The sequence below is a fragment of the Syngnathus scovelli genome, chromosome 10 (assembly GCF_024217435.2).
Source record: "Syngnathus scovelli strain Florida chromosome 10, RoL_Ssco_1.2, whole genome shotgun sequence".
Classification (NCBI taxonomy): Eukaryota; Metazoa; Chordata; class Actinopteri; order Syngnathiformes; family Syngnathidae; genus Syngnathus; species Syngnathus scovelli.
In genome coordinates this window covers 3,698,539-3,713,359 of record NC_090856.1, presented here as the reverse complement: position 1 = coordinate 3,713,359, position 14,821 = coordinate 3,698,539, and the positions used below count along the sequence as shown (strand labels likewise).

The following is a 14,821-nucleotide window of genomic DNA, read 5'->3' as shown; positions in this document are numbered from 1 at the left end:
GGCGTCCCGAAATTTGACACATTCTCGTTTTAATGACCGATTATCAACATCCAGTTGACAAGCACCGCCTCCACGCAGAGGAGCATCTTCAGTGACAGGCTCCTGTCACTGCCAGACGGGGGAAGTCCTTCCTCCACGCAGCTTTTTGATTCTACCTTGAGACAACACTGGTCTGTCATACATCTTGGAATTATGATTTATTTTATTTCTGCAGACAAAAAGAAATCCAGTATACATATGTTTAACATATTTCGTATCTAAATATTTATTTAAAATATGTTTAATATATTTTTTATTTTTTTATTTGTCATGCCTTATTTGCATAGTGTTTTTATTATGGAAGCTATGGAACAATAATTATGCCTTGTTTCCCTTTTGTGTAAATAAAGTTGGGTATCCATCCAGCCATTCTGTCTGCTCATGATCCAAACAAATCACACCGCATCATGGGTCAAAGATCTATCAAAAAACACTTCATGAGCTAAAGAATACCACATTGTATCCATCTTTAAAAGTGATAATATATCCCATAAAAAATGTTGGTTGAACTGGAGAACTCAAAGTATATGACGGCTCATAGTTTTTCATGAAAGCATCAGAAAAATTACAACAAAGTGACCAATTCTGAAATAGCCCTAATAACATAGATATGCTTTCCAAACATGTTGAATTTTTACAATGCAAACTAATAATTCATTCCCGAGGAGAGAGAGACAGGAAGCAAGTGAGGGATGGGATAAGTTAAATCTGGCAACCTCCAGCATCCATCTTTGATTGTGCGACGGGCCGCGGCGAGAGCGGGGCCTCATTGCTCACTCACCTTAGCACAACGCTCCTGATCCCCGAGAAACGGGCGTGGACGGACCCGAAGAGCTAACCGGACGACGCCGTACCGGCTCCCCCGCTCGAAACCTGACGCCACGAAGACAGTTCGATCGGCGAACCGAGGACGTGGATTCGGACGCCGTCGCAACCGACGAACCGAGCGAGCTAACTTGCCGGAGCCGGGCTAGCCAGCTTTTGTAATCCGCCGGCGAGACACCCTAAACTCGCCCCGCCGCTGCGAGCCTTACAAGCTAGGATTCCAATTTTTTTTTAAAAAGTCCAAAAGACCAAAGGAAGCACCGGCACTGGCAGGTAAGACCGCTGCTGACGCTTGGTAAATTCCATTTTTCCCCGTAAGTGTTAGCTCGTTGCTAGCACGCTTTCGGCCACTGGTGAGGGGCTCAAAGGATGTGATGGCGACAGAAACGAAACCACGTTCAAGCAACCTTCCAACCTTTGGCGGCCTGATCCCAAATCAGTCCACCTTCCCTCATATAATACTTATCCATTAAATGACTTTTACATGAACTTTAATATCGTAAGTTTGACATGCTTCAACTGTGCCCACCCCCAGTTGTGATTTGAGCTGGGAGGGCCTCCGACGTGCCGCCGGTATGAGGCACCCAGCCGCAATCTGTGGGGACCGCTAGGCTAGCTCTTGGATTGTTCGCGATCATAACGAAACACAGTTTAAATCATGCACTTTTTTTTTATTTAATCGTCGCCGCCATCTTATGGAGTCAGTCCAATGTAACGGGTTGCCTGTTCGAGTCGTCTGGCAAGCAGACGGATGACTTCTAAAGGAGAGAAAGAAAAAAAAAAACGCGTGGGAGGGTCCCAATCGATGTCACTTTGACAATCAAGCGTCGTAGTACTCTTAATGGATATTGGCTGATTGGTCACGCCAAATAGTTTCAGTTTAGTAAAAAAAAAAAACTAAGATCAAAGTCTGAAGCAATCAAGACAACCAGAGGAAAATAAATTAAACATATCCATGCATCAGAGTTGATTGCACACAAGTCATTGTGATCCCCTTTGGGTCGCCGTTAAACTAAAAACTTGTCAAGGGCGTGACCCACTTAAGTGTCTAATTATCGAAAAAGCCTTCATTTATTATGAGATGGAAGAGGATGCCAATGACACACACTTCAGCTGACCACTCATAATAAATTACCGATTGTATGTGTGTGACATTTACCGTTGTCAGCTCAACTGTCTTCCAAGCAGATTCGTGAGGAAAATAAAATAAAATAAAAAAAAAAAAGACTACAGGATAATTGATCAGGATCAACTTTAATCAATTGACGATTTGACTAACATGATTTATGACCCCAGTTCGACTTTCTACTCTCACTATGCCTATTTTCTCACTTTATTGCCCTAAATGTAACAAAGTCACTTTGCCTCCTTTTCTTAGGAGCTGGTTCCGGTGGCTAGGCCAAAGGACCAGACTCAATGAGTTTCAAGCGAAATGTCCGAGAAGTCAGGGCAGAGCACCAAGGCAAAGGATGGCGGCAAAACCAAGTATGCGACCCTTAGCCTCTTCAACACCTACAAAGGCAAATCTTTGGAAACCCAGAAGACTGCAGGTAAGACCTCGCCTGCCCCTCCTTAAAAGTGTTGCATTTCCAGGCGCTTAGATTGAGACTTGTCTTTTTGCATCAGTTGCTGCTAGACATGGGCTGCAAAGTCTGGGTAAAGTTGCTGCCAGCAGGCGCATGCCCCCTCCGGCCAACCTGCCCAGTTTGAAAGCGGAGAACAAGGGCAACGACCCAAACGTTAACATCGTCCCCAAAGACGGCAGCGGCTGGGCATCGCGGAGCGAGGGCGGAGAAGAGAGGTACGGTCTTCAGTTTTGTGTTTAGAGGCTACTGTGTGAAAGTTTGGCTTTGGACCATCTCCCTTGAATTTGTTCACCCCAGGCAACAAGAGACACCCCCACCCCAACCCAAGCCAGTAGTGGTCCCACCTCCAGAACCTCCCACAGGGGCAAGCCGCTCCTGGGCGAATAGCAAGCAGACCCAACTAGACGGTAAGAACTCAGGGCAGGATTTAATTTCGCACAAAGAGCCAGCAAAACATTAAACAGTGAATTTTGTCCTCTATGAATCTCCCACGTAAATAATTTTTATAATGCTTCGTTTTGGAACAGGAGCTCCACGCGTGAGCAGCCACTTCCACCAAGAGTTCCCCAGCTTGCAAGCAGCCAGCGATGGCGAGAAAGACGGCCAGCAGGAGGAGGACGAGGAACCGTACGGACCGGGCCCCAGCCTCAGGCCTCAAAGTATGGCTGATTTTGTTCATTGTTTGTTCGGAGCCACGGGCCGCTTAATAAACCCATCTCCTTGGTTAGATGTCGGCAGTTGGCGTGAAGGTGGGGGGAGGAATTTAAACGCCGCGTCCAGCCCCTCCGAGATGGACAACAGGCCCCCCGAGGATGGAAGCGCCGAGGCCGATGCCTCCCCCACCCAGGAGGACGCCGACGAGGCCGGCCGAAACGTGACCGCTGACGGCCAGAAGGAGAAGCGGGACAAGCTGCAGGCCTCTCAGCCAAAGCTTAACGGGGGCCAGCAGCCACCTGCAGGGGTGCCCCCCCACTTTGACCCCACGTTCAGGAGCATGATGCCACCTTATGTACGCCTGCTACCGCAATGTGAGAAACCTTTGCGCTTGTTCTGTCTCACCTTTGGCATATTTTTCCCGTTTCAGATGTTTCACGCGTACCCTCAAGTGACCCAAGGCCCGAGGCAAGCCAATGTCCTCCGATACACCATGCCACAAGATGGCGTCAGGTGGGTCCCTTGTTGTTTTTGGCATCAAAGTACCATCATCATTTTGAGGGTCCTTTTCATCACCGAAGAAAGCGTGGGGGGGGACTCGTATATGTCGATGTGGTAACTCGATGACTAATTTTGCTTCAGGGCTCCTCGCTCGGCACGACCGCAACAGCCTCCCCCTCAGGCTTGGCTCCAAGATCCGGACCGACCTTCGATCGTAAGCGCAACGGAGCTCAAAGAGCTGGACAACTTGGACACCGATACCGATGAAGGCTGGGCAGGTCGGTAATAATAATGTCTGAATAAGTCTTGGGGCTTTTTTTTTTTTTTTTTTTTTTTTTTTTTTTTACATTTGATCTATTTGTCATTCCAGGAGCTCAGATGGAAGTAGACTACACGGAGAAGCTGAACTTCAGTGATGATGAGGAGAACCAAGCTGCTAAAGAAAAAGGAGAAAACTGGCAAGTGTTTTACTTGGTTGTTCACAATCTCTTTGTCACAATTAAAAAGAAATAAAATATAAAGAGGTAGTGCTTTTTTTTTTTTTTTTTCAGGGAGTGGATGGGCAAAGTGGAACGTATGAGATCGCGTCCCCCTGACGTTCAGGAGGGTTCAGATGAGCACGGAGACGGTAAAACATCATGGGCGGATAGCGTCGATCCCAGAGCGCCGTCGCCCGGCACCGCGGGCCACTACAACAAAGCATCTGCTCTGCAAGACTACCAGGTAGTCACTCATTGTGCACGTTACACGGTAGATAAACCGCATAATCAATCCCGCTATTATATTTATTCCCTAGGGCGGCTCTCGTGTAATTAGCGGCGGCGCCCAGCGCGGCAGCAAACCGCCGGCCGGAGTCGCTGCCGCCGACGAGGACTCGGAGGCTTGGCGGCAGAAACGCAAGAAGTCATCTGAGGTTTCCGAAGCCGTTGAGCGGGCGAGGCGCCGGAGAGAGGAAGAGGAACGGCGAATGGAAGAGCAGCGCCTCGCCGCCTGCGCCGAAAAACTGAAACGGCTCAACGAGAAACATCGCCAGTCGACCGAGGGTCAAGCCAGTCTGCCTCAGGCAGCTTGCGGCGAGGGTTCAGCGCCGCAAGAAGAAGCCCAGCCAACTCCCGAGCTCGCATCGAGCCCCGCACCCGCAGTCGCAGTTTTACAGCCACAGGCCTCCGTAGTACAAACTCATCCACCCGAGAGGGCGGACCAAGATTGGGCGGGGAACAAACTAGAGCAAATCGAATCAAACGCCGAGGAAGAGGACAAAGACGAGGCACCTCTATCCCATCGTCCCACTTCCCCTGTGCCTGTGGTCTCGGCCCCCGAGCAGCTGACCGAAGCAGAGAGCACCCCGGCAGAGGTCGAGCCGCTCGGCGACGAGAACCAAGCCGAACGGACAACAGTGCCTATCCGAGACTATTTCAACATGGAGGACAACAGAGGTGAGAGAAGATGTCAGACTGTGAAAGCGTTTCACCATTTTTTTTTATTAATTTTTTTATTTTACTTCTGTTTACAGTGGATGAAGCGCACCTGTCCCTGCCTCATATGGACACCCCCAGCGGTGAGGACGTGGCCATCGCCACCCCGCTGCTGGAGGGAGAGGCTGCCGCTGCTATGCGTCCTTCCCTCACCTCCGGCTACTCCAAACAGTTTCAAAAATCCCTGCCACCTCGTTTCCTCCGACAGCAGGTGAAACCAAATCCATATTTCTCTTGTTCCTCTTCAGCTCAAATGTCTTAAAGGAAGCGCACGTTCAATACTGTCTACTTAATTGGTCTCCTAGGAGCAAATGAAGCAGCAGCAATGGCAACAGCAGCAGCAGCAACATACTGGGGGCTCCGTGTCCCCGTCGGGTAGCGGTGGCGTTCCAGCTGCCCAACAGCCGCAGCAACACCGCTCAATGTATCAACCCATCGGCCCCCATCACCAGCACTTGGCCTCAATGGGCTTCGACCCCCGCTGGATCATGATGCAGTCCTACATGGACCCTCGCATGATGTCCAGCCGCGCCCCCATGGACATGCCCGCCAACATTCACACTGGTAAATAAAGGAAAGACGGCAAAAACACCAGATCCGAGTTTTTTTTATTTTTCTGTGCCCCGTTAAGCAAACTGCTAAATGAATCTCTCCATCCTCAGGGAGGATCCCCCCGAAGCAGATAGCACGCCGTGAGCCAGGGGACAACTCCAGCTCCAGTTCAGACTCCTTCGACCATTTGACCCGACCCATCCGTGAGCACGGCATGCCACCTGACTCGAGGATGGTGTGGGGGTCCGACCCGTACCCGCCGTCGGAACCACTGCCGTCTGTAACTCCTCCGAAAGGCCGTGATGACAGCAAGGAGCCAAGGTAGCAAAACAAAAGACTGAATCAGCGAATTTTTTTAGGGTTCGACGTCTAACAATGTGTTTCTCGGATTTAGGATTGACTCCGGTTTAGATTTGGAAAGGGGTTTACCGCCAATGTATCCCAAGGACCACAGTGGCTTGGACTCGCGCAAGAGTAACTTCTTTCGGGACTCGCCCGAACCCATACCAGCCTTTTCACAGAGCCCAGATAACGTGCCTGGACCTATAGACCGGGTTCCCGTCGCCTCCAGCTTCGACCCCGATGAGTCTGGTTTGCCGAGCGGGGAAGAAGTCGAAGCGCTAGGGAAAGCTATGCTGCAGAGAAGTGTCTCCCAGGGCTCCTCACAATCGCTGAAGCTGGACGAGCCCAGGTTTGACGGGCTCCCGCTGGGGAGCAAAGCACTTGAGCTTCAGGACACCGTTGACCGGGCGGACGATAAGTCTCAGAACGAACTCTTCACACCGGCCGCGTTGACCAACAACAGAGCCACGCCGCCGTCCGACGGACTTCACAAACCCGAGAAGCTGCCTCTACCTGTTCCCAGCAAACAGAAGGTTGAGCTACGCTGGGGCGGGAGGCCCGGCCGCAGAGAAGGACCGGGGGGAGAGAGACCTCTCCGCAGGTCTGGGCCAATTAAGAAGCCTGTTCTAAGAGATATGAAAGAAGAGCGAGAGCAAAGGGAAGAAAGAGAGAAACGTCATGAGAGAGGAGAGAGGGGGGATAGGACCAAGAAGGACTTGTCCTCCAAACCTCCCTCCGTGGCTGCTGCTGTCTCGGTCGCCACGGTGGCGGCAGCCGCTACGGCTTCACCAGCGACTGAAGGACCCAGTGCGCAAGGCGAGGGCAAGAGAGAAGCTGCTGAGGTTGAGGAAACTCAAATTTGCCTTCCCAAAGCCAGAGAGTCCCTAACATCTTCCGGGGTCCCGACGTCTTCCTCCCAGGAGGATAAAGTTGACAAACCGCTTAGCAACGAAAAGCACGCGGAACCTAAACTGCCCTTCAGAAAGGAGTCTAACATCGCTCTCCGTAACTACCGGCGAGAAGAGAGGGAACGAGACCGTGAGCGGGACAAAGATATGGACAAGGACAGAGACAGGGAGTGGCCGCTCGATGCCAATTTCAAAGGTCGGGGTCGAGGGGAGTATTACTCCAGAGGCCGCAGCTTCCGCGGGACGTACAGCGGCAGAGGGCGAGGCGGTCGCGGTCGGAGCCGAGAGTACCCTCACAGAGAACCTCGATCCCGCTCGGATTTACCATCTGGAGCGGCGGCCTTCCGGAACAGGGAGGAAAGCGAGACGCGTAGCGAGAGCTCCGACTTTGAGGTCATACCGAAGCGCAGACGGCGACGCGGCTCGGACACGGATTCGGAAAGTGAGGGCGGGAGGGAGTCCGCTAGCGATACCGGGCCATCCGATCGCGAGCCCAGCGCCAAGCCCAGCCGACCGCTTCGACGCGATTTCCCCGGCGAGGTGCGTTCTGGCCTCCACAAGCCAGGCTTTGGACCACCTCACGTGGGGGACAAAACGGGATCTCGTTTTGATGATGAAGGCAGGCCCAAACCAGGGTTTCTTCCCAAAGGAGAACCTTCTCGGCGAGGAAGAGGAGGCTTGTACAGTCGCCGTGGCGTAGCCAGGGAACGTGGCGGCCCTCGCTCGGCCCCTCTGAGAAGACCGATGGGCAGAGACTCCTCATCTCAGTGGCCTTCCAAGCCTATGGAGACTTTCAGACCCGAGGACATGGAGTCCACATCAAGATACGATCATCCGCTGTCGGATCGACGGCCACCGAGATCTGACGGCAAAAAATTCATGGACGGGGGCCCTCAGAGTAGCAGAGAGAGACCTCGCCGATCCAGACCGGCAAGACCTCCCAGGCAAGATAAGCCGCCCCGCTTCCGGCGGCTAAAGGAACGAGAGGCTGCGGTGCTGGCGAGCGGAGAGCCAGGTTCGGGTCGACCTGTGTCTCTCCCCCCTGTGCCTGCTCCTGCTCTCGCTGGCGCTGCCATATCTGCACCTGCATCGGTCTCACCCACCTTATCAAGAGCACCAGGGACTCCCTTGACCGTACCTGCAGAAGCGGCTGCGCCCGCACACAACCTCCCCGCTCCCCACGACGGTCCCTTTTCCGAGACCAGCGGCGCCACCGTCGCCGCAGTCGGAACCAAGTCCCCGGATTTGTCCAATCAGAACTCCTCCGATCAAGCCAACGAGGAATGGGAGACGGCCTCCGAGAGCAGCGACTTCAATGAGAGGAGAGAGCGAGAGGAGAGGCGAGGAGCACAGGAGGCCGCTGGTAACGCGGCCGCCGCCCCGGCGCCTGCGCCCCTTCAGCGCTCGCTGACACCCAGTAAAAGCCCCCCTGAGGGAGTTGTCTCGCCCAAGCGAGATGGAGCCGCTGCTGGCAAGAGGAGCTTCTCCAGCCAGAGGCCTATTGAGAGACAGAATCGAAGAGGTAACAGTGGAGCCAAGACAGGTCGCAGCTACGGTGGGCCCAAAGGGGACCGAAGGGGAGGAGCCAAAGGAGGCCGCAAAGGGTGAGTCAATACTGATCGGGCATCAATTATTTATGATTTCAACACACTTAGAATTGTGAGCTCATATCTCCAGTGGCCAAGCTGAATTTTTTTTTTCCACTTCAGCCCCGGCCTTCAGCCAAACTCTGACGGGACGGCAACAGCCTCCGGATCGTCGAGGTCCGCCAAAGATCAGGCTGCCCGACGCAAAGATGAGGCCAAGCTGGCTGTCAAGAAGCCCAAAGAAAATGCTCTTTCTCAGTTTGACCTTAACAATTATGCCAGTGAGTTCAATTTTTTATTTTAACCAATTAAATTCTTTCTGCCCATCTTAAAAAAACGAATACAAATGTCCGTTGTTCTAGGCGTGGTCATCATCGACGACCACCCTGAGGTCACCATCACAGATGACCCGCAGTGCAGCACCCACGACGACGGGTTTACTGAGGTGGTCTCGCGCAAGCAACAGAAACGTCTCCAAGATGAGGAGAAGCGGAAGAAGGAAGAGCAAACTACTCAGGTATGACGACCTGACACATTATCATAAGGTTGTGCCTTTTAGTGGACCTTTTTTTTTTTTTTTCTATTTAGCCAATATGGATTCTTTTTCATGGTATAAATTTCAATGTCTGATTTCAGAATTGGGGTAAAAAAGGCTCCGGTGAAAAGAGCAGAGGTGGTGGAGGAAAGTTACCTCCACGATTTGCTAAAAAACAATCGTCGCAGCAGCAGCAACAACCGCAGCAGCAACAGCAGCAGCAGCCACAACAGGCTCCTCCCACACCATCTCAACCTGCAGCACCAGCATCCAGCCCTCAAGTCCAACCACAGCCCGCCATCGCTGCCCCTCAGCATCCTCACCTGGCGCCCTCTCAGCCAGCCACACCCCCTCAGACCCTGGAAGCGACGGTGCCCTCTGTGCCGGCCGCCACCGTGGAATTCACCTCAAAGAGCCTCCCCGCCACCACAAGCGCCGCACAAACGCACGGCAATCTGGGAACTGAACTGTGGGAGAAGAAAGTGACTAGCCAGCCCGTCCTCCCTGATGTTAAGAAGCGTACGTTCTTGAGATGCCTGCTGCTTTTTTTTTTTTAACATCTAGACTGTTTGGTGAAAGTAATCCCTTTTTGATTTGTCGGCAGTGGGTCCCATCAGTCCTCCTCAGCCTCCTTCTGTGAGTGCCTGGAACAAACCTCTCACCTCCTTTACCGGCACGGTTTCCACCGAGGTTTGTTCATTCATCTTTTTTTTTTTTTTTTTTTCATGCATGCAAACATGGCAACCCTGTAAAATATGAAAATGACATACCTATTATTTTCTGTCAGGGTGGAAAATCCAGCAGCGAGGGTGGCGTAGAGTTGCCCATCGACACTATTCAGTTCGGGGCGCCGTCGTCGGCGGGCAGCACGGACAGCGACGGCGTTCCCGCTCTGCTCGAGACCGCCGCGGACAACAAGCTTCCCGCTCCGAAAGAACAAAGACAAAAACAACCTCGCGCTGGACCCATCAAAACACAGAAGGTGTGTTTTGATAGTCTAATATTCTCGCAAGAAAAAAAAATCTTAACTGCTGTGATTGATCTTTTCTCTCAGCTGCCCGACATGGAGCCCGTAGAACCCAAGGAGTACAAGCCGGGTCCGATTGGCAAAGAGCGCTCCCTGAAAAACCGCAAGGCAAAAGACGCCCGCGGAGGTGAGGGCGAGGGGATGGAGGCGGGCGTGCCGGCGGGCATCGTCGTCAGCAGAGCCGCCGCGTCCAGCCCCCCTACCAGCGACGCCGCTGTCGGCGAGCTGGGCGGGGACATCTCGGGCATGATCACGGTGCCGTCGGCCGAGTACACCAGCAACTCAAAGGTAAAACAATCTTTTTACTTTGTGAGTTACTGAGATTTATCAAAAAAAAATGTGTTTTCAGGAGTCTGTCACGGACTACACCACCCCTTCATCCTCGCTCGCTGACAGCGTTTCATCCGGAAACAACAAAATGGAAGAGAGTCTGGTTGCCAACGTGAGTGCCCAAGTAAAAATTTAAGCCAGGATGACCAACCGTACAACGTTTTCCGGCTTCTTCTCAGGTGGCACTTCCACACTCGTTGCCTCTTCCTCGACGAGAGACCTTGCAGCAGAGCTCCCCTCTCAGCACAGTCTCCCCAGCTACCGTTGACCTAACACTAAAGGTATACAATCCATAAGTCATAAGCACAGGTTTGATGGCAGACATCATTTGATTGTATCTATCTTTACCCATTTGTTGAATGTCTCAGATGGAGTCCGCTCGCAAAGCCTGGGAGAACTCGCCCAGTCTGGAGAAGAACTCCCCAGTCACCTCGTCTTCCTCACCCATCACCTCCTGCGCCTCCTCGTACTCGTTCTCCTCGGCGTCCATGCAGCAGATCCCCGTGGCGTCCGTCACCCCCAGCACGTCACTTTCCGGTAACCGACACTGACGTTTGATCGGTGTCAAGGTGGGCAGTATGTTAACGATGAAATGTTCCAACCCATCCAGGTTCAGGCACCTACACGACGTCGTCCCTAGGCACCAAGACCACCACGGCCTCGGACCCCCCGAACATCTGCAAGGTGAAGCCTCAGCAACTGCAGGGCGGCAGCCTGACCTCCAGCGGCAACAGCGGCGGCAGCAGCTTTTCCCAACTGAGCTGCGTGCCCCCACTGCTGCCCCAGCAGCAGCAACAGACCCCGCAGGTGTACGTGTCTCAGTCTGCAGCAGGTGAGACCCACTCGCTTTGGGAGAGACCCCCCACCCCCCCTTTTTTTTTTTTTTTCTTTTTTAAACCCGGTACTGATGAATGTAGGTTCTGCAGCTCAGATTCCAGCCTTCTACATGGACACTAGCCATCTTTTCAGCACCCCACACCCTCGCTTGGCTCCTCCCTCTTTGGCGCAGCAGCAAGGCTTTCAGCCCGGTCTCTCTCAGGTAGGCAAAGTTCTCGATCGTAGTCCACATAAAGTACAGTAACATGGTGGCTACATTTTAATGGCTGTTCTTTGTCAGTAAGCAAGGGGGACTCGATAAGAAATCAGATGAAATCATCTTTGCAATCGTAACCTTGAGTAACTGAGCGTGCTCTCTCTGTTCAGCCAACAGCCGTGCAGCAGATACCAATCCCCATCTACGCTCCGCTACAAGGGCAGCCCCAGCACCAACACACGCACCAGGCCCAACTGGGACTCGGCGCCGGTCCTTCGGTCTCGCAGCCCCAGGACCTGTTCAGCTCCTCGCTGCAGCCGTACAGGTTCTTCTGCTCATGTGACTTCCTGAGCCACCTCTAGCGGGAGGTGTAAACTCACTCCACGTTGTTGTCATGCTTCAGGTCTCAGCAGGCGTTCATGCAGAGCGGCCTGTCGCAGCCCTCCATGATGCTGTCGGGGCCCTCGCTGCATAGCTACCCGGGCGTGCAGGCGTCCGAGCTGGGCAAGCCGCAGTCCAGCCTGGCCTACCAGCAGCCCTCCTCCACCCAGCACATCCCCATCCTCTTTGAGCCGCAGCTCAACCAGCCGTCTGGCATGGGGGGCTCCCAGCTCATTGACACCCACATGCTGCAGGTATTCACACGGCGACTGGATTAAATAAAAAATGACAAAGCATGTAACCGTGGTGGTTTTTTTTTGTGGTTTTAGGCTCGTCAGGGGATGAGTCAGCATTCCAACATGTACTCGGGGCAGGTGCAGCAACATGGACAGAGTAGTTACTACAGCAACACCCAGTCTCCCAGTTCTGCCATGCAGCAGGTAAAGTATTGCCTCAAGTCACACTCTCATTAGCAGTTTTAGGACTTGGACCCCCATCTCGTTTCAAAAATTGTAAGTGATCCAAATGAAGCACCTTCTCCTTCCAGGTGACAGTTCCCCTGCCAGGTTCCCAGCTCTCCCTGGCCAATTTCGGCTCGGGCGGCGGTCAGCCCCTCTTGGCCATGCCGCCCACCCCTCCGCAGGCGCAGCCCCCCAACATCGGTAGGCAGCCGCCAATCTCCCAGCCGTACCGAGGCCTTATGGGGCCTGGCCACGGCCACAGTCATAGCCACAGTCACAGTCATAGCCACAGCATGATGCAGGCTCCTACCAGCAAGGTACCATTTTGTGGTGTTATTATTTTTTGTCGTGTGTATGCAGCTTTGATTTAAACCTTAACGTCTTGTAGATGGACATAGACCTCAAGCTGTTTGGCGCTGGGATGGATGTGAAGCCCGTAACGCCTCCAGTCAGCGCCCGGAGCACCACGCCAACATCCAGCCCTTACAGGTAAAGCATCCCTCAGTCCCTATTTTGGAGGAAACGTTTTGCCGGTATGGCCTAAAATGAACGGTGGTGATCTTGGAATTGGTGTTGTAAGACTGCTCCGTCTCCATCCAGGACTAGCTCCACCTCCCCCAGCAGCCAGTCGGCCAAGTTGAACAGCATGTTGTACCAGAAGCAGTTTCAGCCTAACTCTGCCAGCATGAGAATGACTCAGCACTTCCCCGGCCAATTCAACCCTCAGGTGGGACTCTGCTAGACTTGAGCAGCTTTCAAAATGCTGATGCACATTTAGGCCAGTAGAGGGCGGTGTGTATCAAGACATTTGGTACAGCACTCATGTTTGGTGAACATTAATTAATCAATGTGGACCACCAAAATAGATTCTTGCTACAATTATTCAAATTATCCCCATTGGTGTCTGAAATGGACTTTTCACTTGTGTACTCACAGCTTCTGTCTCAAGCCAACATGGTGTCCCCCCTTGTGCGGGCACCTCACACCAACTCGTTTGGAGGCGGTGGCATGCAGCGCTCGGCCATGGGTCCACCCATGACCCCCAACATAGGTATGGGCATGGGCATGGGTGGTAGCGGCGGTGGCCTGATGCCCCACCCCAGGCCTCAGCACCCACAACAGCACAGCCAGCACCCTCCCCCCCGAGGGCCCGGCGGACCCCCCATGCCACCCAGGGGCACGCATGCTGCCCTGAAGGCTGAACAGGACCTCAAGGTCAGCATTTTAGGTTCTTTTTTTTAAATATTATCCATATATCTATACTTTTCACTTTTTGTGAGTGGCATGTATTGGGACTGATAAGATACTTTGGTCCGCCCTCAGGCCAAGCAGCGCGCCGAGGTCCTGCAGTCCACCCACAAGTTCTTCTCGGAGCAACAGCAGCTCAGCAAGGCGCTCAAGCCGCCGGCCCAGCTGTTGGACGCCGCTCCGCCCCAGATGGCACAGCTGCCGCCCCCCAACTCTAACCCCAACCTCGATGCCGAGAAGCCACCTCAAGTCTCCTCTGCGTCGTTGGCGTCGTCCAAGCCCGTCCGCACCGGACCCATCAAGCCGCAGGCCATCAAGCCGGAGGAGGGCAAGTAAAAACGGGAGAATCCAAAACAGCCAGCCGGCCGGCCGCCTTTTATCAGCTGCGTGTGCACACGCATGTTTGGGAAAACGTAGAGGAGTTGACACAGATGTGTGCTGCTCACTTGTTTTTTTTTTTTTTTTATTGCTCTTTTTCTTTTGACTTCAGCTCCTTTTTTTAAGAGAGGATCACTCTGACCTGTTTAGCTAATGACAGAACCTTTGTTATTTTTTTTTGTAGTGGAAACAATCTTGTCGAGGGAGACACGGTCGAACTAATCGTGACATTCGAGCATCATTTCACACCACGAAACATCCCAAATTGTCTCCACAGCCCCCCCCCCCCCCACTACCATGTGAAAGCTGATCTCACCATGCACGTGTGTGTGTTGTGTGTGCGTGTGTGACAGGATGCTCCTGTATATTTAACCAAAGGTTAAAACAGCACAGGGAGAATGTTGTAGTGCTCTCACACACTCTCACACACACACATTCTTTACGAGAACACAGAAGGAGCTGCAATGTGAACTATGTTGGCAGATTTTTCTTTCTTTTTTTTATATTATAAATATATATCTATATATGCTGATGAGAAGCATCAGTCTTGTTTTCTCCATGTCTGCCTTCTGTCCCAAACAAGCAAACAAACAAAGAAGCCGAGCTCGCTCCGGTCTCTCGTCTCTTCTTCGCCGCCTCCATCGGAGGCTCCCTCACACAAAATGGCTGACCCCCCCCACCCTGTTTTCTAGGCAGGAAAAGGAAGAGCTTTGGAAGATGGGTGAGTGGATGATGGATGGATGAATGAATGAATAAGAGAGGGAGGGAGTTTCATGTTTTTGTTTCTCTTTTCATTTGTTGTACTTGTACAGGGGTTACATCGCTGTATTAAAATATGTACGGTCTTATTTACATTCTCTTGGTTTGGTTACAGAAACTAATAAAATAAAATACTGTTAAAAGAGGAGTCCAGTGTGCGCTCACTGGTTAAGTTGGTATCGTGGAAGAACACAAGTCATT

General features: G+C 52.6%; 1 protein-coding gene across 2 annotated transcripts; it reads left to right on the top strand.

Moving 5' to 3' along the window:
• Positions 1 to 757: 757 nt before the first annotated feature.
• Positions 758 to 14,768, top strand: prrc2c (proline-rich coiled-coil 2C). 2 transcript variants are annotated; one of them, XM_049732082.1, is made up of 34 exons: positions 758 to 1,137; positions 2,243 to 2,414; positions 2,491 to 2,665; positions 2,748 to 2,857; positions 2,978 to 3,109; positions 3,179 to 3,459; positions 3,535 to 3,617; positions 3,747 to 3,883; positions 3,976 to 4,063; positions 4,157 to 4,328; positions 4,402 to 5,041; positions 5,119 to 5,291; positions 5,386 to 5,644; positions 5,743 to 5,953; positions 6,027 to 8,486; positions 8,592 to 8,749; positions 8,831 to 8,985; positions 9,105 to 9,522; positions 9,608 to 9,693; positions 9,791 to 9,985; positions 10,058 to 10,318; positions 10,380 to 10,472; positions 10,540 to 10,641; positions 10,729 to 10,897; positions 10,971 to 11,192; positions 11,287 to 11,399; positions 11,564 to 11,718; positions 11,797 to 12,028; positions 12,104 to 12,214; positions 12,322 to 12,552; positions 12,624 to 12,724; positions 12,836 to 12,962; positions 13,172 to 13,450; positions 13,559 to 14,768. In XM_049732082.1, exons 2-34 carry the CDS (start codon positions 2,297 to 2,299, stop codon positions 13,817 to 13,819), a joined length of 8,508 nt encoding a protein of 2,835 aa, XP_049588039.1. In that variant the 5' UTR covers positions 758 to 1,137; positions 2,243 to 2,296; the 3' UTR covers positions 13,820 to 14,768. The 2 variants fall into 2 exon arrangements, with proteins under 2 accessions (XP_049588039.1, XP_068508362.1); XM_068652261.1 differs by having other exon boundaries at positions 11,278 to 11,399.
• The last annotated feature ends 53 nt before the right edge of the window (positions 14,769 to 14,821 follow it).